The sequence below is a fragment of the Nannobrachium achirus genome, assembly GCF_963921795.1.
Source record: "Nannobrachium achirus genome assembly, chromosome: 11".
In the NCBI taxonomy this organism is placed as follows: Eukaryota; Metazoa; Chordata; class Actinopteri; order Myctophiformes; family Myctophidae; genus Nannobrachium; species Nannobrachium achirus.
In genome coordinates, this window is record NC_137820.1 from 6,293,894 (window position 1) to 6,319,670 (window position 25,777).

At 40.5% G+C, this 25,777-nt stretch overlaps 1 protein-coding gene across 1 annotated transcript; it reads right to left on the reverse strand.

Annotated features, from left to right (window-relative positions):
- Positions 1 to 12,618: 12,618 nt before the first annotated feature.
- On the reverse strand, positions 12,619 to 25,537 carry LOC308293676 (uncharacterized protein; the record flags this gene model as incomplete). Its single annotated transcript, XM_080736271.1, has 7 exons — positions 25,336 to 25,537; positions 25,112 to 25,159; positions 24,131 to 24,175; positions 23,048 to 23,085; positions 15,301 to 15,595; positions 13,033 to 13,077; positions 12,619 to 12,887 (listed from the first exon to the last, which is right to left on the reverse strand). The coding sequence occupies exons 1-7, from the start codon at positions 25,448 to 25,450 to the stop codon at positions 12,619 to 12,621; spliced, it is 855 nt and encodes a 284-aa protein (XP_080592397.1). The 5' UTR covers positions 25,451 to 25,537.
- Positions 25,538 to 25,777: the final 240 nt, after the last annotated feature.

Below are 25,777 nucleotides of genomic sequence, written 5' to 3' on the forward strand. Positions count from 1 at the left end.
GTCACCCTTAAGGTCAAGCCAAACAACACCATTTAGAATGTGAAGGCCAGATACTATCTCAAGGAAGGCGTTCTTCCCGACCAACAGAGGCTGATGTTTCAAGGCAAGCAATTAGAAGATGACCGAACCCTGTCTGACTACAACATCCAGACAGAATCCAGCATCCACTTGGTACAGCGTCTGAGGGGAGGCGGTGGGAGGATCTTTGTCAAAACCGTCACCGGAGAGACCATCAGCATGGAAGTAAATTGTAACGTCACCATTGGGCGTGTGAAGGCCTATACCGGATTTAAGTGGGCAGGCATTCCCCCTGACCAGCAGAGCCTGATCTATGAAGGCAAGGAATTGGAAGATGGCAAGGAATTGGAAGAATCCAACATAAAGTCAGGATCCACCCTCCTCGCCAGAAAGACCATCAGCCTTGAGGTGGAGCCATGCGACACCATTAAGAACGTGAAGGCTAAAATCCAGGACAAGGAAGGAATTCCCCCTGACAGGCAGAGGTTGATCTTTGACTACAACATTAAGAAAAAATCCAGCCTCCACGGTTTTATTAGTTTTATGAGGTCCATAATCTTTGACGATGACCGAACCCTCTCTGACTACAACATTAAGAAAAGAACCACCCTCCACCTGGTTGTGCTTCAGAAGGGAGGCATGGAGATCTTTGTCAAAACCCTCGCCGGAAAGACCATCTCCCTCAAGGTTGAGCCAGACGACACCGTTGAGGACGTGAAGGCCAAAATCCAGGGCAAGGAAGGCATTTCCCTTGACCAGCAGATTCTGATCTTTCCCGGCTGGCATGATGAGCCGCACGGTATATACGTCACCAGTGTTCCAAACCAGCCACTGGAAGATGGCAGAAACCTGGATTACTACAGAATTCATGATAAAAACACCCTCCACTTGGTGAGTTGTTTGGCAAGCGGCTATATGTGGATTTTCGTCGAAACCGTCGCCGGAAGGACCATCCCCCTCGAGGTTCAGCAAAGTGACACCATTGCTAATGTAAAGGCCAAAATCCATGACAAGGAAGGCACTCCCCCTGACCAGCAGATTCTGGTCCGTCTTCAGCTACTGGAAGATGGCCGAACGCTGTCTGGCTACAACATTCTGGAATATTCCATCCTCCAGTTATGGTGTACTGGATAACAGTAAATCATTTGAAACAAACAGTCCATCCTCAATCTTGTTGGAGAGGGCAGTAAAATGATTCCATATTTAGAATTTGAGGCTTTTGAGGAATCTGAGGAATTTTGAGGCTTTATTTTAACCAATATTGGCACAAGATTAATTTAAAATGCATGCACAACTCAAAATAAATAATACAAATGTACACGACTTGTGTACTTTTTTTCAAACATAATTGAACATGGTAACTCTTTATTTTACATAGATGAAGTGGAACGATGTCCAGCAAGAGCCGTTGGCCACCGCGTCCACGTCCATGGACGCGGCCGTGGACGCGGCCGCGAAAAAAACGGCCGTGGACGCGGCCAGGATGAACAGGTTTTATCTGTCCGTAAATGTGGTTTAGGCCGCGTCCACGGACGCAAACGGCCGGCCGTCCTGGCCGTGGACGCGGCCGTGGACGCAGACGGCCGGGGACGCGGCCGTGGACGAGGCCGTGGACGAGGCCGCGGACGCAAACGGCCGGCCGTGGACGAGGCCGCGAAAAAAAGGCAGTGAAAAAAAAAAAAAGGGTGTCTATTGTATGTATTTTTTGATGGAGAATTCAAATATGACCTTCTTTTTTGCATAGGACAACTCTAACCTGCATCAATTGGTATTTTATAATTGCCAATTGTACCCTATCCATCTAAAAAACAAATTGGATGTCTATTGTATGTATTTTTTGATGGAGAATTCAAATATTACCTTCTTTTTGGGATAGGACAACTCTAACCGGCATCAATTGGTATTTTATAATTGCCAATTGTACCCTATCCATCTCAAAAACAAATTGGATGTCTATTGTATGTATTTTTTGATGGGGAATTCAAATGTTACCTTCTTTTTTAGATAGGACAACTCTAACCTGCATCAATTGGTGCATCAACCTACTATCTATCTATCTATCTATCTATCTATCTATCTATCTATCTATTTATTTATACTTCACCTTTAGTCCAGAAGAGAGTTCAGCCTCAGGAACTTGCACACATGGAACTGTGTCATGACTGTGTCATGGAGCTAAAACAGAGCTATGTTAAATACTCACAATGACTCTGATGGACCAATCAGGGTGGTGGTGGGGGGAGGGATCAACAATAGACAGAAACTGGATAATGCTTTGTTAACTGTCCCACCTAAGTCCCTGCTAGTCGGAACAAACATCACCTTCCCTCTCATAATACTACTACTACTACTACTACTACTACTACTACTACATTTATATAAAGCTGCTCTTGCATTTGAATGCAAGTCTGACACAAGTTAAGGTTAACTTAGGTAGTATTTCATTTTGCTGGCTTTTAGGGTCTGTGTGTGAGTGTGTAGGCTCACAAATTATTATAATTGTCATTAAGTGACTCTATCTATCTATCTATCTATCTATCTATCAATCTATCCATCTATTTATTTATATTTACTGTTTACATTTTCTATAAATATTTATTTCTATATAAAACTCAGTTGTGTGGAGTTATTGTGTGCCTTTTCTTGTAGCTAAAGAGTCCATTTGTTCACTAGACATTAAGTCAAGGTTACTATTTTGAGTTGAAACTAAGTGTTTTATTGCTTTGTGGTTTAACATGATTTAAAAGGCAAATTCATTGTTATGGTTACTTTAGAAGACTGCTTTTGCATTCATGAGTTAAAAAGAGAGCCAAGCTAATTCAAAGAGTTAAGTTAAAGGAACACAAAACATGACCTAACTCACAGCTGCCATTGGACAGACAGTTACAACATACTCTTATCTTTCACAGAACAGACAATTATCATTTATTTTATCTATTTGAGACTAGTCAAATCTAACACCCAATCAAGTACAGTAAACGTTAATACTAATCTAAAACCCAATCAAGTACAAAAACAATAATACTAATCTAAAACCCAGTCAAGTACAAAAAAATATATAATATGTGGTTACCAATAAGAACAATCTGACCCTTCAGCTTGTGGGACATACAACATCATAAATCAGGAGAAAATACCCATTTACCAGCTTCATTTTTATAGTTCCAGTTCCAATTGTGTCCGTTCATTTCTGTATGACATCACTTCGTATATTACTTACCCTGCCTTTAAGTGGTTACGATGTTTAAAAACAACACAAGCTTGTGCATGTGTGCGTGCATGTGGGGGGCCTCATCTTGCATCAGACGTAAGATTGTGGGCTCAGTCCAAGCAAGGAAGCTCCAAGCAATTAAAAAATCGGGAACCAGTGATCTTAGTATTTATCTAAGTATTTACAATTTAAATTACTATAATAAGTGTAGAGTTATAGCATTTAACAATTACTTTAAAAGTACAGATCCTAAAAAAAATGACTATTGAGTACCCACTGTACTTGAGTACTTTTACTTACTTTTACGTATTTTCCACCTCTACATTATTTGTAAACAATCGTGATGTTCGGAGAGTCAACATACATAAAACATGCATGAGTGCTCACAAGGATTTAAAGGTAATAATTTAAACAACATTTAAAATTAGAGTTGAAACCCCTACAAAATAGTTGTATTGCAATATGATATACATCAACTATATATTGACTTTAACTTGTACAAATATGCAGTTATTTCGTTATTTGACTTCTTAACTCATTTAATCTCTATACAAATATAAAGCAATCGTGTTTGGTATCTGAATATTAATGATGATTATTATTGTCTGGTCTGGGGGTCTCTCTTGTATCTTGTACAGGTCATATCACAAAAAGTGTACATTATGAATTATTAATACATAAATCATACTTCTGTTGTCCATGTCTGGTCCATGATAGTTATTACAATCTGATACCAGTTACAGTACTTATGGCACTCATCATCACCAAACATTCTGGACTTTGTCATTTCTTAATAGATAAACGTCAGTTTTCGGGTCTTGCTACAGCAATGTGTATACAATTACTTTATGCATTTATTTGCACCAAGCTATTCCCAGCTTTAACTCAATGATGCCATTACTGAAGTATTGCTTGCAGACCTTAACACTTCTCATTACTACAAAAAAAATGAGAGACAGCCGCTGGCCGCCGCGTCCACGTACGCGGCCGCGAAAAAAACGGCCGTGGACGCGAGGCCTCGTCCAAGGACGCAAACGGCCGGCCGTCCCGGCCGTGGACGCGGCCGTGGACGCGGCCGTGGACGCAGACGGCCGGGGACGCGGCCGTGGACGAGGCCGTGGACGAGGCCGCGGCCGTGGACGCAAACGGCCGGCCGTGGACGCGTCCATGGACGAGGCCGTGAAAAAAAGGCAGCGAAAAAGAAAAAAAAAGGTGTCTATTGTATGTATTTTTTGATGGAGAATTCAAATATGACCTTCTTTTTTGCATAGGACAACTCTAACCTGCATCAATTGGTATTTTATAATTGCCAATTGTACCCTATCCATCTCAAAAACAAATTGGATGTCTATTGTATGTATTTTTTGATGGGGAATTCAAATGTTACCTTCTTTTTTAGATAGGACAACTCTAACCTGCATCAATTGGTGCATCAAACTTCTATCTATCTATCTATCTATCTATCTATCTATCTATCTATCTATCTATCCATCTATCTATCTATCCATCTATTTATTTATACTTCACCTTTAGTCCAGAAGAGAGTTCAGCCTCAGGAACTTGCACACATGGAACTGTGTCATGACTGTGTCATGGAGCTAAAACAGAGCTATGTTAATACTCACAATGACTCTGATGGACCAATCAGGGTGGTGGTGGGGGGAGGGATCAACAATAGACAGAAACTGGATAATGCTTTGTTAACTGTCCCACCTAAGTCCCTGCTAGTCTGAACAAACATCACATTCCCTCTCATAACACTACTACTACTACATTTATATAAAGCTGCTCTTGCATTTGAATTCAAGTCTGACACAAGTTAAGGTTAACTTAGGTAGTATTTCATTTTGCTGGCTTTTAGGGTCTGTGTGTGAGTGTATAGGCTCACAAATTATTATAATTGTCATTAAGTGACTCTATCTATCTATCTATCTATCTATCTATCTATCTATCTATCTATGTATACTTACTGTTTACATTTTCTATAAATATTTATTTCTATATAAAACTCAGTTGTGTGGAGTTATTGTGTGCCTTTTCTTGTAGCTAAAGAGTCCATTTGTTCACTAGACATTAAGTCAAGGTTACTATTTTGAGTTGAAGCTAAGTGTTTTATTGCTTTGTGGTTTAACATGATTTAAAAGGCAAATTCATTGTTATGGTTACTTTAGAAGACTGCTTTTGCATTCATGAGTTAAAAAGAGAGCCAATCTAATTCAAAGAGTTAAGTTAAAGGAACACAAAACATGACCTAACTCACAGCTGCCATTGGACAGACAGTTACAACATACTCTTATCTTTCACAGAACAGACAATTATCATTTATTTTATCTATTTGAGACTATGTAGCTGCTCTAGGGGAAATAGAGCATTATATCAGCCTATTCAATTGATAATGACCAATGGGTGCCAGTTTCTAAGTAGTTAAAGCATATTAACATAACAATATATGTGGCCTAGACATGGATATTACCCAATCAACTCGTAATCTACAGAAATGTCCACCACATCACACAGTATAAAACCTAGTAGGCTTAGTGGATTACCTATGTTAAATCATGTCAGGTTAGTTTGGTTCAAGGTTCAAGTATAATAATTTATGAGACAAATATGTAAACAGCACAAATTTACAATCACATCTAGGCTAGAATGATAACATAAAGTCCTGACTACTCCTTGTTATTGTGGTCCTAAATACTACAACGATTAGTTTGGATGCATTGCTTCTATCATGTCCAATTAAAAATAAATACATTACATACATACAGAAATCTGCCTTCTCCTGTATTGTATTAGTGACATTCATTATAAATAGTAAAATAACAGGACAGAGCAAAAAAGGCCTATGTTGTGTCTTTATCTGATCACATGCAATCAGACACTCACACTGCACAGCAATACTTTATTACAGGCTCAAGGCCCACAGGGTAAGAAGACAATACATTACAAAGATAATAATTAAAAAAACAACAACAGAGAGTACATTCACCAAGCCCCACCGGAGCTAAAGAGGCACTCATGCCAGTGTCCACTAATGGTAGACGTGTACCTGACAGAGCTACATCCAGGGTCTGTCATCAGTCTCTGGAACAATCTGAAACAATGTATCTTTCCTGTGGCTGTTATAATGAACACAAACAGATCAGAAAGTAATTTAACATACAACAATGTAAGGGATTCCTTTCTATTAAAAGCAAAATCATCACCGGGTCAAAGTTGCTTGGTTCTCCCCATATAAAGGCATGTAGGTAACAGTAACATGATATTATGTCATGAATGATAAAAGTAATGTTTAAACACTTTGATGTGTGTGAGTTTATCTGGAGACTTACTCAGTCTGTGACTTACAGAGATCTTGATGGTCTTTGGGTTCCACCCGTTCATCAGAATTGCCGCTGGTGCCGTCTAGAGATTTCATCTTCACTTGAAGTCTGGAGTCTTGAAATTATGTACAGTGTATTCTGGACAGTTGTGGACACTCTGCAACTAACCTAACCTAACACACACTATGTGTTAATGTTGATCAATATAATAATGTAAAAATACTAAGTTAAGTAGACCTAAGTAAGAAATAGTAAATACATTGTAATAATACATTGAAGGGGAAAATGTAGGAAAACAAATGCAACTCAGCATTGAATTTATGGCAAACATTTTGCTACTCAACCCTTTCCAAATAATATACAATTAAGAAGTGGGGTGTTCCACTTAGTAAGAGAAAGAATTAATGAAATATTACATTTTTAAAAAGCTAGAAGACTCACCTATTATAGTAACCATGTGAATTGCTAATAATGTTATGGGTCAGATGTGTAAAGATCTATCACATTGTATTGTTCTTTTCACACTCAACAATAATAATGATGATGTTACTTAAATGCTGATCAATGTGTGAATCTGGCTCTTATCAGGTGTGTGTTTTCTCTCCCTGTCCTGTGCTGTCCTCAGTTAAACCAAGACAGTGCTGTTGTGAGCTGTTGTGACCAATGTGGAAAAAGCCTTCAGCTCAATTTATTATCTCAAAGTAGACCAGAGAATTCATACCGGAGTGAAGCCATTCAGCTGTGAACAATGTGGGAAGTATTATGCTCGGACTGGACAATTAAAAGATCATAAGCGTTCACATACTGGAGAGAAACCTTATTGTTGTGACCAGTGTGGGAAAAGATTTGTTCAAAAGGGGATTTTAAAAGAACACCAGGGAATTCACACTAGAGAGAAGCCCTATTGCTGTGACCAGTGTGGGAAAAGCTTTACTCGATTGTCTTATCTCAAAATACATGAACGAATTCACACAGGAGAGAAACCATACAGCTGTGTCCAATGTGGGGAAAAGTTCAGTTTAATGGCTGCTCTGAAAGTACACCAGAGATTTCACACCGAAGAAAAGCCTTACTGCTGTGAACACTGTGGCAAACGTTTCACTGTAAAATCTAGCCTCGTACAACACAAGAAGATTCACACTTGAGAGAGACCTTACTGCTGTCACCAATGTGGGAAAAGGTTCACTCTGAAGACGGCTCTGAAAAGACACCTGAAAATCCACACTGGTGAGAAGCCATATACTGCTGTGTCCAGTGTGAGAAAAGGTTCAGTGATATGCATCATCTCAAAGCAAACCAGAAAAATCACACTGGAAAGAAACCTTATTGCTGTGACCAGTGTGGAAAGAGCTTTCCTAGACTGGAACATATCAAAATACACCAACAAATTCACACCGGAGAGAAACCTTATATCTGTAACCAATGTGGGGAAAGCTCTGTCAGGTACACGTCTACCGTTAGAGGACACTGGCATGAGTGCCTCTTTAGCTCCGGTGGGGCTTGGTGAATGTACTCTCTGTTGTTGTTTTTTTAATTATTATCTTTGTAATGTATTGTCTTCTTACCCTGTGGGCCTTGAGCCTGTAATAAAGTATTGCTGTGCAGTGTGAGTGTCTGATTGCATGTGATCAGATAAAGACACAACATAGGCCTTTTTTGCTCTGTCCTGTTATTTTACTATTTATAATGAATGTCACTAATACAATACAGGAGAAGGCAGATTTCTGTATGTATGTAATGTATTTATTTTTAATTGGACATGATAGAAGCAATGCATCCAAACTAATCATTGTAGTATTTAGGACCACAATAACAAGGAGTAGTCAGGACTTTATGTTATCATTCTAGCCTAGATGTGATTGTAAATTTGTGCTGTTTACATATTTGTCTCATAAATTATTATACTTGAACCTTGAACCAAACTAACCTGACATGATTTAACATAGGTAATCCACTAAGCCTACTAGGTTTTATACTGTGTGATGTGGTGGACATTTCTGTAGATTACGAGTTGATTGGGTAATATCCATGTCTAGGCCACATATATTGTTATGTTAATATGCTTTAACTACTTAGAAACTGGCACCCATTGGTCATTATCAATTGAATAGGCTGATATAATGCTCTATTTCCCCTAGAGCAGCTACATAGTCTCAAATAGATAAAATAAATGATAATTGTCTGTTCTGTGAAAGATAAGAGTATGTTGTAACTGTCTGTCCAATGGCAGCTGTGAGTTAGGTCATGTTTTGTGTTCCTTTAACTTAACTCTTTGAATTAGATTGGCTCTCTTTTTAACTCATGAATGCAAAAGCAGTCTTCTAAAGTAACCATAACAATGAATTTGCCTTTTAAATCATGTTAAACCACAAAGCAATAAAACACTTAGCTTCAACTCAAAATAGTAACCTTGACTTAATGTCTAGTGAACAAATGGACTCTTTAGCTACAAGAAAAGGCACACAATAACTCCACACAACTGAGTTTTATATAGAAATAAATATTTATAGAAAATGTAAACAGTAAGTATACATAGATAGATAGATAGATAGATAGATAGATAGATAGATAGATAGATAGATAGATAGATAGATAGAGTCACTTAATGACAATTATAATAATTTGTGAGCCTATACACTCACACACAGACCCTAAAAGCCAGCAAAATGAAATACTACCTAAGTTAACCTTAACTTGTGTCAGACTTGAATTCAAATGCAAGAGCAGCTTTATATAAATGTAGTAGTAGTAGTGTTATGAGAGGGAATGTGATGTTTGTTCAGACTAGCAGGGACTTAGGTGGGACAGTTAACAAAGCATTATCCAGTTTCTGTCTATTGTTGATCCCTCCCCCCACCACCACCCTGATTGGTCCATCAGAGTCATTGTGAGTATTAACATAGCTCTGTTTTAGCTCCATGACACAGTCATGACACAGTTCCATGTGTGCAAGTTCCTGAGGCTGAACTCTCTTCTGGACTAAAGGTGAAGTATAAATAAATAGATGGATAGATAGATAGATGGATAGATAGATAGATAGATAGATAGATAGATAGATAGATAGATAGATAGATAGATAGAAGTTTGATGCACCAATTGATGCAGGTTAGAGTTGTCCTATCTAAAAAAGAAGGTAACATTTGAATTCCCCATCAAAAAATACATACAATAGACATCCAATTTGTTTTTGAGATGGATAGGGTACAATTGGCAATTATAAAATACCAATTGATGCAGGTTAGAGTTGTCCTATGCAAAAAAGAAGGTCATATTTGAATTCTCCATCAAAAAATACATACAATAGACACCTTTTTTTTTCTTTTTCGCTGCCTTTTTTTCACGGCCTCGTCCATGGACGCGTCCACGGCCGGCCGTTTGCGTCCACGGCCGCGGCCTCGTCCACGGCCTCGTCCACGGCCGCGTCCCCGGCCGTCTGCGTCCACGGCCGCGTCCACGGCCGGGACGGCCGGCCGTTTGCGTCCTTGGACGAGGCCTCGCGTCCACGGCCGTTTTTTTCGCGGCCGCGTCCATGGACGCGTCCACGGCCGCGTCCATGGACGTGGACGCGGCGGCCAGCGGCTGTCTCTCATTTTTTTTGTAGTAATGAGAAGTGTTAAGGTCTGCAAGCAATACTTCAGTAATGGCATCATTGAGTTAAAGCTGGGAATAGCTTGGTGCAAATAAATGCATAAAGTAATTGTATACACATTGCTGTAGCAAGACCCGAAAACTGACGTTTATCTATTAAGAAATGACAAAGTCCAGAATGTTTGGTGATGATGAGTGCCATAAGTACTGTAACTGGTATCAGATTGTAATAACTATCATGGACCAGACATGGACAACAGAAGTATGATTTATGTATTAATAATTCATAATGTACACTTTTTGTGATATGACCTGTACAAGATACAAGAGAGACCCCCAGACCAGACAATAATAATCATCATTAATATTCAGATACCAAACACGATTGCTTTATATTTGTATAGAGATTAAATGAGTTAAGAAGTCAAATAACGAAATAACTGCATATTTGTACAAGTTAAAGTCAATATATAGTTGATGTATATCATATTGCAATACAACTATTTTGTAGGGGTTTCAACTCTAATTTTAAATGTTGTTTAAATTATTACCTTTAAATCCTTGTGAGCACTCATGCATGTTTTATGTATGTTGACTCTCCGAACATCACGATTGTTTACAAATAATGTAGAGGTGGAAAATACGTAAAAGTAAGTAAAAGTACTCAAGTACAGTGGGTACTCAATAGTCATTTTTTTTAGGATCTGTACTTTTAAAGTAATTGTTAAATGCTATAACTCTACACTTATTATAGTAATTTAAATTGTAAATACTTAGATAAATACTAAGATCACTGGTTCCCGATTTTTTAATTGCTTGGAGCTTCCTTGCTTGGACTGAGCCCACAATCTTACGTCTGATGCAAGATGAGGCCCCCCACATGCACGCACACATGCACAAGCTTGTGTTGTTTTTAAACATCGTAACCACTTAAAGGCAGGGTAAGTGATTTTCTTTTGATAAAATAATAATACATAGCTATAGAGTCTGTTCAGGAGTATCTGTCTCCATGTCTCTCCAGCCTGCATTAAACAGAAAATGCATTTTCAGGTCGGGATACCAATTTTATCCAATCAGGATAGAGAACTCAGTCAGGATACATATTAAACAAGTAATATACGAAGTGATGTCATACAGAAATGAACGGACACAATTGGAACTGGAACTATAAAAATGAAGCTGGTAAATGGGTATTTTCTCCTGATTTATGATGTTGTATGTCCCACAAGCTGAAGGGTCAGATTGTTCTTATTGGTAACCACATATTATATATTTTTTTGTACTTGACTGGGTTTTAGATTAGTATTATTGTTTTTGTACTTGATTGGGTTTTAGATTAGTATTAACGTTTACTGTACTTGATTGGGTGTTAGATTTGACTATTGTAAAATAGAAAAGCCTCCTGTGGACAGGTGATGAGAATTAGTACTTGTGCTAAAATCACTTATATCAATGCATCTGGTTCGTCCAATGTGATTGTGATGTCCATATCAAATAAATAAAACATAACATAACATAACATTGGCTGAAAGTTTATCATCTAGAGTTGGAGAGACAGGGACACTCCTGTTATTGAACAAATGGTAATGATTACTATGAATGATAGCAATGATTACTATCAGGATATAATGATTTAACCATAAAAGAATAACGTTTTGTTTCAACCAAAAAATTACACTTTTCCCTCCTTTGAACCTTGGCTTGTATACTCCTTTTACAATGAATAGTGGACATAGACGATCTACAAGCTCACTCTGTGACACACTATGTTGCAATATAAGGATTAAGTGGTTTAATTGGTGGTTTAATTGGCTGTTATAGGTCCAATTATCGTTAATTGATTATCCCATGCACAAACTAGATATGAAACAATAAAGCAAAACGTCCATAAAAGGATTAAGGCTGTATCTTCGGTTTTATTTATTTTTTAGCAAAGTGGTATTTAAAAAAAATAATTGGCAGTATGGATCAGATATAAAATCAATGTATGTCAAAGTCACATTATGCAAATAAGTTTGTTACTAAATCAAAATGTCACATCTGTGACACGCACCACGCAACACATTTGAACAAACACATGCAGTTTGTTATACATTAGGTATACATTAGGTACAAACAAACAAGTTAATGACATAAAATACATTATCCCAAGACCCAATTATTCCATAGCTACTTAACAAACAGAATCACAACCTTGCTTTCAAACATAATTTTACCGGGTGACAACACGCTGTCTGTTGAGAATACTGGTCTGTTATCAGGAGATTAATGCTGGAATGAATAGGAAACTACAAATGTAAAGTGTGTGTGTGTGTGTGTGTGTGTGTATGTGTGTGTGTGTGTGTGTGTGTGTGTGTGTGTGTGTGTGTGTGTGTGTGTGTGTGTGTGTGTGTGTGTGTGTGTGTGGCTGTGTGTGTGTGTGTGTGTGTGTGCGTGTGTGTGTGTGAGAGAGAGAGATCATCAACCAGATCTTTTGTATCAGATGGATGGATGCATGTATCCAAGTATGTCCTCCATGACTCCGGACTCGTGCTTGAGAAGAGCGTTGAACAGGGCATTTCGTGCCTTTTTGCTGGTGGCGTTGTCGAGGATCTTCCTCATGCTTGCTTGCGGTGTGATGCCAGCATGGGCGCTGGCAGCCATTTCCCCATGTAAACCAGCGCTCTGCAGGTTATCAAGGATGGGCCCCACGGTCTTGACTCTGCTGACTAACTCCCCGCGACGGTCATTGAAGAAAAGCTCTATGCCTTTAAGCAAATGAAAAGACAACATACTGTAATAAATAATCTGTATAAGATTGGTATTTATATTTACAAGATTATAGATATAATATTGTAAACGGTGCTATCTACAGGGATTGTGAATGAACTGTGAAGAGAATTGTCTGCTTACCTTTATCAGAAAGGCTGCCGTTTGCTCTCTGGGGTTCACTTGGTCCTGTGGAGGAGAGAATTGAAAGCCTTTATTAACTTCTGGTGCCAACCCCGAGTTTTCCGAGTTTGAAAAGGTACCCCCCCTGTGCCAACCCCGAGTTTCCCGAGTTTGGGCCGTTAAAAAAAAAAAAAAGTTCAAAAAAGTTTTTTGGACCTCCAGAAATGTAGTAGGCATGATCGCGATCGCGAAATTGCATGTTTAACCCCCATACCAACCCATTCTTTCAAACATGGCAGCCATGTTTATTTACATCTGAAGAAAACATAATGGCTGCTAAATCATGAATGCCTGAACGGATTTCCAAGCGGATTTTTTTGTTTGAAGGCTGTGAACAACCTGCACACACGTGGTGGTCTTTGAATATATGTATTTTTAAAGCGAACGTTTGTAACTCAAATTTTGCTTCTGGGGGGGGTCCCTGGAACTAAATATTTTGAGATGGGGGTCCGTGGCCAAATAAATATCATTTTGGGGGTCCTTGACATGAAAAGGTTTGAGAACCACTGACATAGTAGTCTCTCAAGAACAGACTAACTGAGCTCCAGTTAAGTGAAAAGGACCTTTACTTTGACGATGGCTAGCCAGATTACTGACATAGAAACACAGGTTTTTCAAAAAGTCTTAGAAGGATTCAAAAGACACTTATAGAATCGGGTCAAAATTCAAGTTTTCAAGATTTTTCAAAAATAACAGATCTACAAGCTCACAGCGCGGAATTGGGTGCCGCGCTGTGAGCTTGTATATGTGCTATTTTTCAGTAGCTAAAGCATAAAATAATGATACACAATAATGTGTACCCGTTCTGAATTTAAACTGTCAGTGTTTACACATGATCACTGCGATGTGATGGTTCACTTCTGTGATGATGATCACAGGGGTGGAAATCGTATTGCGCACGCACAAAGCAACATGACATCATCATCATCATCCTCAATGTATTAAAACTGAATTCGGGTGCAAAATCTGTGATGTGCCAATTAAAATACTAAATATGAAATCAGTAGCTGGATGCATCATTTAGGGAAAAAAATATATATAACACTGATTTAGCTTAATTATAGTATTCACAAGTGTTAATCACAATCAGTGATAATGTTGAATTTTGGTGAAAAAAGATGTGTATTTGTTTAAGGTCTTTGTTGCTCACATCATATCTACATGTTCTTGCTGCATTTCATTGGTCAAATTCTATAATGATGTGTGATTTTATTGTTCCTGATGTTTGGATAGATAGATGGGTTGTACTATGTTGTGGTCTTATCAACGATTTATTTATGCAACAGTGATCAATTAAGATAGTTATGATTACATAATGAGAGAAGAAAATTACATTTGATTACTTTTGATTAAAAGTACACATGATTATATGTATATTATAATCGGTGTGTTACTGTATACAGCAGGGGTTCCCAAACTTTTTTGTCTCAGGGCACCCCATAAATATTTTTTTAATTTCGAGGCACCCCTACATTATAATTTTCACTCCCAGCACCTTATTTTTCTGGATATCGTCGTTGTCGGGTGGAAACCTTGTATGTCCAAAACCGTTCGTTTTGTATTTATCATCTATAACATTTACTAAACTAGTGAAAACAGCAGATCTACAAGCACACAACACCTCGCGATGCGAGGCGTTGTGTGCTTGTAGATCGGCTGTTTTCACTAGTTTTGTGCGACAGAGGTTTCTGCCTGACAGTAATGATATTTTAGTGATTATGTTGAGAGGAAAACGTTGAGATAATAGCCATTTTGGTTAGAACTGACTGAAAATAACTTTGTACTTCAAGTTTAAAATGATACTACAGTAAATATTTTTTCAAGTGTCCAAATAAATTCCAAATATTATCGAACAATCTCGCGTCGCGGCACCCCTGGACTGCCGTCGCGGCACCCCAGGGTGCCCTGTCACCCACTTTGAAAACCCCTGATATACAGTATACCTGCAACAGGAAGGCCGATGTTTGAGGCTCTCTGTGGTTCAGTTGGTCCAGTGGATGAGAGAATTGAAACGTTTGAAATGTTTACCCACGATTAATATAGTAGTTTTATGGACACACATCCTGTTCTAACGAAGTTTAGTCATTACAACAGGAAACTGTGCCTGTACCTGTACTGTATTGTTACAATGACAAATAAACTCTATCTATCTAAATAATGTAAGAAAACATGCTGCCAAGCCAAACTGAACAGAACAGAACAAAGATTCCATCTTTCTTTTTTTATTACCTGGCAGCTCAAGGGACAGAATCCAGTCCTTGAGTTGTGAATCATAAGCGCTGTGAATCTCTGGATCCTTGAGAAGTTGAAGGAAGCCAGATGAAGGTCCCTCTCCTCTATTCATCAATGCATCGATAAGGTCAACACAAGCATCTTCTGGCGGTGACTTATTCTTCAGTCGTTGATAAACTCTCTCATCAATGATGTCTTCAGCGTGTACCGGATTCAGAATGACCTGGAAATCCTTGCTGAGCCACTTGACAAGCTTAAACTTGTTCTTAATCAGTATTTTCACTGAGGGTTCCTGTCAAAATAGTAACTTTATTATTATTGTTATTATTATTTACCCCTATCGTTAAATCGGTCCACGAAGCCGAGGTCCTAGGGCTGGTGTACACGACAAATTTCCAAACCCCGCTGTGTGTTCCCTGGGGGCGTGAAAAATAAGGGGGTGGGCTCTACATGTCCTCTGGGACCCCATCTACGTATGGACACCACTTGTTCGCCCATCCGTCTTACGGATGCTTTTTTATTCCATTTTATTTGTTTTAGGGTCCTATCTTGCAGTTCAAGCCTATTTCCACAGGGTGGCAGGCTACTTTCCCAACCTACTGGAGGTGAACATGCAGGGGCGTCAATTGGGTATGGCAAGCTATGGCAGCTGCCATACCTTGGCTACAGGGGGGAAATAATTAAATGTACTTTTCATCGTGCCTGTTGCTAAGGTATGGCAACATGATTGGTGTCTTGCAAGACACCAGTCATGTTGCCATACCTTAGCCTTTCCTGAACTGACGCCGCTGTGAACATGTGTACACAGCCAGCATATTACTCAATGCCAAACTTTGCACACACACTCCTTGCCTGCCAATCCACAACCTCCACCCCTCCAGGGACCCCCAGGGCTTATCTCCCGATTAGGACACTTTCCAGCATAGTGACATGCAGAACAAACTGTCCATATAGTATGGTTTACATAAAAGTCAGTTGTCTTTCACACACACACACACACACACACACACACACACACACACACACACACACACACATATATATATATATACACATATATATATATATATATATATATATATATTTCATTTATTTATTTCATAAATATTTTTCATCACAATTGGGTTTGTGGGGAGCCATCCCTGCTTCAAGCTGTCACAGCACGGCACCAACACTTCAAACTAGTTAAAAAACCCAATACAGCAGATCTACAAGCACCTCGCACATGCCAGGGACAGAGTAGGTTGGCCTGCATAAGCCTTGCTGTCAACACACTATACTACACCACTCAGGCCACCAAGCCAGGTGTGGTCAATTAGTGCCTTCTTTTGATCAGTGGCTTCTGCTTGATGAGTGGCACCAGTCTGTCTTTGTTCCCTGGTCAGTCAAGTTCACTGGGAGAGAATGTTTCAGATCAGTGCAAGTGTATTTGTTTTCCATTTGGACTTACTGTGTTTTGTTGGTACAGTATGCGTGCGACTAACTAATATTTCTGATAATTCCAATTTGTTTGTTGTTTAATTAGCCGGATTGTGAATGCCCTGCATTTTTCTTTCATCTTTAGAACCACACGTGTGTAACAAAACAGAGTGGTGATCATTTGGTGTGGGTGAAGAGAAGAAAAACATTTCATTAAAGGAGTAGTTCACCCCCAAAGTGACTTTTTTTCTATTGAACTCAAGTCTCCATGGCGTGAGTAATACATTGAAAAAATAAGTCATTTTGGGGGTGAACTACTCCTTGAATGTCAGTTTTGTGGTGTTTTGACTGGACACCCTGAACATATTGCCAGATAGACAGACAGACAGACAGACAGACAGACAGACAGACAGACAGACAGAGAATTGTAGGCCTTGCATTTATTTGACTTGGTTCCAACAGATGGCGAAAATAGCTAATCTTCAAGCTCACAATGCCTCACTGTTTGGACAAAGAGTTGAGGCGTTACATTTTGTAAAACACGGCCTTGTGAAAATAGCAGATCTACATGCTCACAACACCTCACAACGCAGGGCGGCGTGAGCATGTAGATCTGATATTTTCACAATTTCTGCCCCTAATATTTAATTTATCATTTTAAAAGTATTAAAAAGTCCTTAAATTGTCTCTTTAGAAATGTGCAGATAGCCTCTGTATACTGTTGAGTGGAAAAACAATGTTTCACATTAAGCTAAACATTTGGGACCACCCAAGATCATTTGGAGACCCCTCTAGGGGTCCCATAGTTGAACCACTGACTTATAAGGGGAGTATGGAGACCCCTCTAGGGGTCCCATAGTTGAACCACTGACTTATAAGGGGAGTATATGAGGCTGGATCCGTCTGGAACACTGCACTAGGCTCTCGCCAGCTCTGTAGCTCTCCACACTTGAACAGTTGTGTCCTTAAATTCAATTATAATAATTAACCCCTGTATATACGGGCAATAGTTTTACATGACTTTGTGTACACAGCCAATAGTTTTACATGAACATGTCTAGGCTTTAGTACTGTACTGCCTCGTATAGCCCAACAGAGCCCAGCACAGAACAGCACAGCCCACCAGAGCCCAATACAGCCCCCCAGAGCCCAACAGAGTCCAGCAAACCTAAGTCCAGCCCAGCCGAGTAGGAGTATAGACCGGGGAAAGGGGGTAGTTAGATGACTCCACCAGGCCATTACTGTCCAGATCTGACTTGAATAGGCCAGACTAGGGTAGACAGGACTGCACCAGACAACACCAGGCTGCTCCAGCCTGGTGGGACACTCAGAGACTTTGTAAACGCCTGTGTACATTTCCCATAGATTCTATGGGACTTGAACACTTGCTCCTGCCCTTCGTGTACACAATCTGTGCCGTGTCCCCTCAGAGGGACATTGTGGGCCCCCCGACCTCACTTTGAGAACCGGCCATGGACCACTTGATAAGCCCACAGTGTCCCTCTGAGGGTCCCCCGACCTCACTTTGAGAACCGACCATGGACCACTTGATAAGCCCACAGTGTCCCTCTGAGGGTTCATGTAAAACTACTGGTGACTTTGTACACGCCTGTGTACATTTCCCATAGATTCTATGGGACTTGAACACTTGCTCCTGCCCTTTGTGTACACGGTCTGTGCCGTGTCCCCTCAGAGGGACACTGTGGGCCCCCGACCTCACTTTGAGAACCGACCATGGACCACTTGATAAGCCCACAGTGTCCCTCTGAGGGTCCCCCGACCTCACTTTGAGGACCGACCATGGACCACTTGATAAGCCCACAGTGTCCCTCTGAGGGTCCCCGACCTCACTTTGAGAACCGACCATGGACCACTTGATAAGCCCACAGTGTCCCTCTGAGGGTTCATGTAAAACTACTGGTGACTTTGTACATGCCTGTGTACATTTCCCATAGATTCTATGGGACTTGAACACTTGCTCCTGCCCTTCGTGTACACGGTCTGTGCCGTGTCCCCTCAGAGGGACACTGTGGGCCCCCGACCTCACTTTGAGAACCGACCATGGACCACTTGATAAGCCCACAGTGTCCCTCTGAGGGTCCCCCGACCTCACTTTGAGGACCGACCATGGACCACTTGATAAGCCCACAGTGTCCCTCTGAGGGTCCCCGACCTCACTTTGAGAACCGACCATGGACCACTTGATAAGCCCACAGTGTCCCTCTGAGGGTTCATGTAAAACTACTGGTGACTTTGTACATGCCTGTGTACATTTCCCATAGATTCTATGGGACTTGAACACTTGCTCCTGCCCTTCGTGTACACGGTCTGTGCCGTGTCCCCTCAGAGGGACACTGTGGGCCCCCCGACCTCACTTTGAGAACCGGCCATGGACCACTTGATAAGCCCACAGTGTCCCTCTGAGGGTTCATGTAAAACTTAAAACTAATGCCCGTGTACACAGTGGTTAATCGCATGTGCAAGGATCTACAGAGCTGGCTGGAGCAGCCTGGTGGAGTCTGGTGCAGTCCTGTCTACCCTGGTCTGGCCTATTCAAGCCAGATCTGGACAGTAATGGCCTGGTGGAGTCATCTAACTACCCCCTTTCCCCGGTCTATACTCCTACTCGGCAGGACTGGGCTGGACTTAGGTTTGCTGGACTCTGTTGGGCTCTGGGGGGCTGTATTGGGCTCTGGTGGGCTGTGCTGTTCTGTGCTGGGCTCTGTTGGGCTATACGAGGCAGTACAGTACTAAAGCCTAGACATGTTCATGTAAAACTATTGGCCGTGTACACAAAGTCATGTAAAACTATTGCCTGTGTACACAGTGGCTTTTTCCTTGACCTTTCGAGTTAGGAGTGTCGTAGAGACACGAGACCGGGTTTGTTGGATTCAGCGTCAAAAAGTAAGTCAGAATAAGTGTCTTTTATCCGAAAGAATGTGTAATCGTGTTGGTGGCGTGCAAATTTCGTGTCTTTTTCGCAATCATAAAGGGTTCAAAGTGTCGGAGAGACACGAAACCCATTCCATCGGATCAGGCATCCTTCAAATATGAAAAGTGTTTCCTGCGTAAAACAAACAGATTTTTTTAGATTTTTTTATTGATTTTAAGGACAAAAATCCGGGTTTCGGTGTCTTTTTCGCAATCGTAAAGGGTCATGAGAACCTAAGTCCAGCCCAGCCGAGTAGGAGTATAGACCGGGGAAAGGGGGTAGTTAGATGACTCCACCAGGCCATTACTGTCCAGATCTGGCTTGAATAGGCCAGACTAGGGTAGACAGGACTGCACCAGACAACACCAGGCTGCTCCAGCCTGGTGGGACACTCAGAGACTTTGTAAACGCCTGTGTACATTTCCCATAGATTCTATGGGACTTGAACACTTGCTCCTGCCCTTCGTGTACACAATCTGTGCCGTGTCCCCTCAGAGGGACATTGTGGGCCCCCCGACCTCACTTTGAGAACCGGCCATGGACCAGATCGGGCATGCTTCAAATATGAAACGTGTGTCCTGCCTGAAACAAAACATATTTTTTTGATTTTTTTATTCATTTTAAGGACAAAGGGCCTGTTTTGACGCCTAAAACGACCCTTTTCCTTGACCTTTCGAGTTAGGAGTGCCGTGTACACAGGATCTACAGAGCTGGCTGGAGCATGGAGCAGCCTGGTGGAGTCTGGTGCAGTCATCTAACTACCCCCCTTCCCTGGTCTATACTCCTATTGGGCAGGACTGGGCTGGACTTAGGTTTGCTGGAGTCTATTGGGCTCTGGTAGGCTGTATTAGGCTCTGGTGGGCCGTGTTGTGCTGTGATGGGCTCTGTTGGGCTACACGAGACAGTACAGTACTAAAGCCTGAACATGTTCATGTAAAACTATTGGCTGTGTACACAAAGTCATGTGAAACTATTGCCCGTATATACAGGGGTTAATTATTATAATTGAATTTAAGGACACAACTGTTCAAGTGTGGAGAGCTACAGAGCTGGCGAGAGCCTAGTGCAGTGTTCCAGACGGATCCAGCCTCATATACTCCCCTTATAAGTCAGTGGTTCAACTATGGGACCCCTAGAGGGGTCTCCATACTCCCCTTATAAGTCAGTGGTTCAACTATGGGACCCCTAGAGGGGTCTCCAAATGATCTTGGGTGGTCCCAAATGTTTAGCTTAATGTGAAACATTGTTTTTCCACTCAACAGTATACAGAGGCTATCTGCACATTTCTAAAGAGACAATTTAAGGACTTTTTAATACTTTTAAAATGATAAATTAAATATTAGGGGCAGAAATTGTGAAAATATCAGATCTACATGCTCACGCCGCCCTGCGTTGTGAGGTGTTGTGAGCATGTAGATCTGCTATTTTCACAAGGCCGTGTTTTACAAAATGTAACGCCTCAACTCTTTGTCCAAACAGTGAGGCATTGTGAGCTTGAAGATTAGCTATTTTCGCCATCTGTTGGAACCAAGTCAAATAAATGCAAGGCCTACAATTCTCTGTCTGTCTGTCTGTCTGTCTGTCTGTCTGTCTGTCTGTCTGTCTGTCTGTCTGTCTATCTGGCAATATCCTCAGGGTGTCCAGTCAAAACACCACAAAACTGACATTCAAGGAGTAGTTCACCCCCAAAATGACTTATTTTTTCAATGTATTACTCACGCCATGGAGACTTGAGTTCAATAGAAAAAAAGTCACTTTGGGGGTGAACTACTCCTTTAATGAAATGTTTTTCTTCTCTTCACCCACACCAAATGATCACCACTCTGTTTTGTTACACACGTGTGGTTCTAAAGATGAAAGAAAAATGCAGGGCATTCACAATCCGGCTAATTAAACAACAAACAAATTGGAATTATCAGAAATATTAGTTAGTCGCACGCATACTGTACCAACAAAACACAGTAAGTCCAAATGGAAAACAAATACACTTGCACTGATCTGAAACATTCTCTCCCAGTGAACTTGACTGACCAGGGAACAAAGACAGACTGGTGCCACTCATCAAGCAGAAGCCACTGATCAAAAGAAGGCACTAATTGACCACACCTGGCTTGGTGGCCTGAGTGGTGTAGTATAGTTTGTTGACAGCAAGGCTTATACAGGCCAACCTACTCTGTCCCTGGCATGTGCGAGGTGCTTGTAGATCTGTGAGGTGCTTGTAGATCTGCTGTATTGGGTTTTTTAACTAGTTTGAAGTGTTGGTGCCATGCTGTGACAGCTTGAAGCAGGGATGGCTCCCCACAAACCCAATTGTGATGAAAAATATTTATGAAATAAATAAATGAAATATATATATATATATATATATATATATATATATATATATATATATATATATATATATATATATATGTATATATATATATATGTGTGTGTGTGTGTGTGTGTGTGTGTGTGTGTGTGTGTGTGTGTGTGTGTGTGTGTGTGTGAAAGACAACTGACTTTTATGTAAACCATACTATATGGACAGTTTGTTCTGCATGTCACTATGCTGGAAAGTGTCCTAATCGGGAGATAAGCCCTGGGGGTCCCTGGAGGGGTGGAGGTTGTGGATTGGCAGGCAAGGAGTGTGTGTGCAAAGTTTGGCATTGAGTAATATGCTGGCTGTGTACACATGTTCACAGCTGCGTCAGTTCAGGAAAGGCTAAGGTATGGCAACATGACTGGTGTCTTGCAAGACACCAATCATGTTGCCATACCTTAGCAACAGGCACGATGAAAAGTACATTTAATTATTTCCCCCCTGTAGCCAAGGTATGGATAAGCCCACAGTGTCCCTCTGAGGGTCCCCCGACCTCACTTTGAGAACCGACCACGGACCACTTGATAAGCCCACAGTGTCCCTCTGAGGGTCCCCCGACCTCACTTTGAGAACCGACCATGGACCACTTGATAAGCCCACAGTGTCCCTCTGAGGGTCCCTCGACCTCACTTTGAGAACCACCACGGACCACTTGTTAAGCCCACAGTGTCCCTCTGAGGGTTCATGTAAAACTACTGGTCGTGGACACCACCTAGGGCCTGTGTACATATGGCTCTCTGCTGCCCCCCATTAAGAAACTATAGACGGCACAGACCGTGTACACGAAGGGCAGGAGCAAGTGGTCAAGTCCCATAGAATCTATGGGAAATGTACGAAGTCGTGTACAAAGTCACCGGTTGGTCCACGAGCCATAGTTTTTTCCATTGTAGCTCCCTACAGTGTATGATTATTACCCTTACCCTTATTATTATTACCCTTATTATTATTATTATTACCCCAATAACAATTACATGTGATCATGGTACACCTTATTTTGAGTTGCTATTTGCCAGAAAACCTTGAGTATGTACCTGAGTGGAAGCCATGGTCTTCTCTGGATGAGGCACAGCTGAAAAGAAAAGAAGGAATTTAGTCTTGTTGTGATGAAGATTTTTTTTTATGAATACTGTACATACACACAATACTGTATACTGATCAGCTTGTACTGTATGTGCATACAACGGCATGTATAGGCCTACCGACCATATACATAAGATAACAAACATGCAGAGTGTCTGGTAAGTGGTGCAGGAAAGGGAATTGGTATTTTGCCTCTATTCAAAAATTATATTTCCACCTACAGTAATAATAAATATAGCTGCAAGCAGCAATAAAGTGGCCAAGCCGGAAAAAGCAGGAAAGCAAAAAAGCGGTAAGGGGGAAAAAACAGGAAGAGCAGGAAAAGTGGAAAAATAAATCAAAGAAAAAACTAGAAGCAGTTCTCTGAGTACAGGTCTCCGCCAGGTCAGGTAGGTTTTTTTGGCCTCCTGGTGGCGCTATAATAGGCCAACATGAAAAGGGTGCCACGTGTTCTTGGGCCTTTAACGGCAATGATATGCATGCGTGATTTGAGGCATTTTGTTCTAAAAATGTGTTTTGCAAAAGTTGACCCATGGTTCTATAACAGGCCAATGTGAAAAGGGTGGCATTTGTTCCTTGACCTATAGTCCAGCATGTTAGCTCCAAAATATAAAGGAATCGTTCAGTTTGTGATAAAATCATGAAATTTGGTACACTTTTAGCCAAAGGCATTCCCAAAAGTTTCGATATGGAGGCATCATGAATTTTCAACATGGCGCCATGGCTGCCAGCAACGGATATAATGGATATAATATGATAGTTTAGACATATTTACCATACATACATAAGTGCGACAGGGAGTTTATTCCACAGCTTGGGGGCTAGGAGGGCAAACTGTCTCGGACGAGTGGATTTTTGTACTGGGGCTTTTAGCGATGGTTCTGTCAGCATCCCTGTGTTGGCTGATCTAAGTGAACTAAGTGGGTGTAGGGGTTGATCAGATTGGTATTTATATTTAGAAGATTGTATATAATCTCGTAAAAGTGATATCTAAAGGGATTGTGAATGAACTGTGAAGAGAATTGTCTGCATACCTTCATCAGAAAGGCTGCTGTTTGCTCTCTGGGGTTCACTTGTTCCTGTGGAGGAGAGAATTGAAAGCCTTTATTAAACTGTCAGTGTTTACACATGATTACTGCGATTTGACGATTCACTTCTGTGATGATCACAGGGGTGGAAATCGTGTTGCCCACACACAAAGCAACATGACATCATCATCATCATCCTCAAATGTATTAAAACTGAATTCGGGTGCAAATTCTGTGATGTGCCAATTTAAATACTAAATATGAAATCAGTAGCTGGATGCATCATTTAGGGAAAAAAAATATATAACACTGATTTAGCTTAATAATAGTATTCACAAGTGTTAATCACAATTAGTGATAATGTTGAATTTTGGTGAAAAAAGATGTGTATTTGTTTAAGGTCTGTGTTGCTCACATCATACCTGTCATGTCATGTCATGTCATGTCATGTCATGTCATGTCATTGGTCAAATTCTATAATGATGTGTGATTTTATTGTTCCTGATGTTTGGATAGATGGGTTGAATGTTGTGGTTTTATCAACGATTTCTTTACGCAACAGCTGATCAATAAATATAATTATGATTACATAAAGGGAGAAGAAAATGACATTTGACTACTTTTGATTAAAAGTACACATGATTATATGTATGTATAATCTTGTAAAGGTGATATTTAAAGGAGCTATAGTCAACTTTTTCCATTGTAGGGCCGACACTTTGTTTACATCCTAGTCTATAGACTAGAATGTAAACAAAGTGTCGGTTTGACAATGGCCAAAATGATTATTTTATCATTAATTTAGGCTTTTTGTGGTCATTTTTTGAACAGAAACACAGTCATATAAAGCTTATTTTTCTATAAAATATTTTCGAAACATTATTTTTATTTTAGCATCCGTTTTTCAAGAAAAAGTTGACTATAGCTCCTTTAAAGGGATTGTGAATGAACTGTGAAGAGAATTGTGTGTTACTGTATACAGAATACCTGCAACAGGAAGGCCGATGTTTGAGGCTCTCGGTGGTTCAGTTGGTCCTGTGGATGAGAGAATTGAAAAGTTTGAAACGTTTACACACGATTAATATTGTAGTTTGATGGACACACATCCTGTTCTAACGAAGTTTAGTCATTAAAACAGGAAATAATGTAAGAAAACATGCTGCCAAGCCAAACTGAACAGAACAAAGATTCCATCTTTCTTTTTTTATTACCTGGCAGCTCAAGGGACAGAATCCAGTCCTTGAGTTGTGAATCATAAGCGCTGTGAATCTCTGGATCCTTGAGAAGTTGAAGGAAGCCAGATGAAGGTCCCTCTCCTCTATTCATCAATGCATCGATAAGGTCAACACAAGCATCTTCTGGCGGTGACTTATTCTTCAGTCGTTGATAAACTCTCTCATCAATGATGTCTTCAGCGTGTACCGGATTCAGAATGACCTGGAAATCCTTGCTGAGCCACTTGACAAGCTTAAACTTGTTCTTAATCAGTATTTTCACTGAGGGTTCCTGTCAAAATAGTAACTTTATTATTATTATTATTACCCCAATAACAATTACATGTGATCATGGTACACCTTATTTTGAGTTGCTATTTGCAGAAAACCTGGAGTATATGCCAAGTGGAAGCCATGGTCTTCTCTGGATGAGGCACAG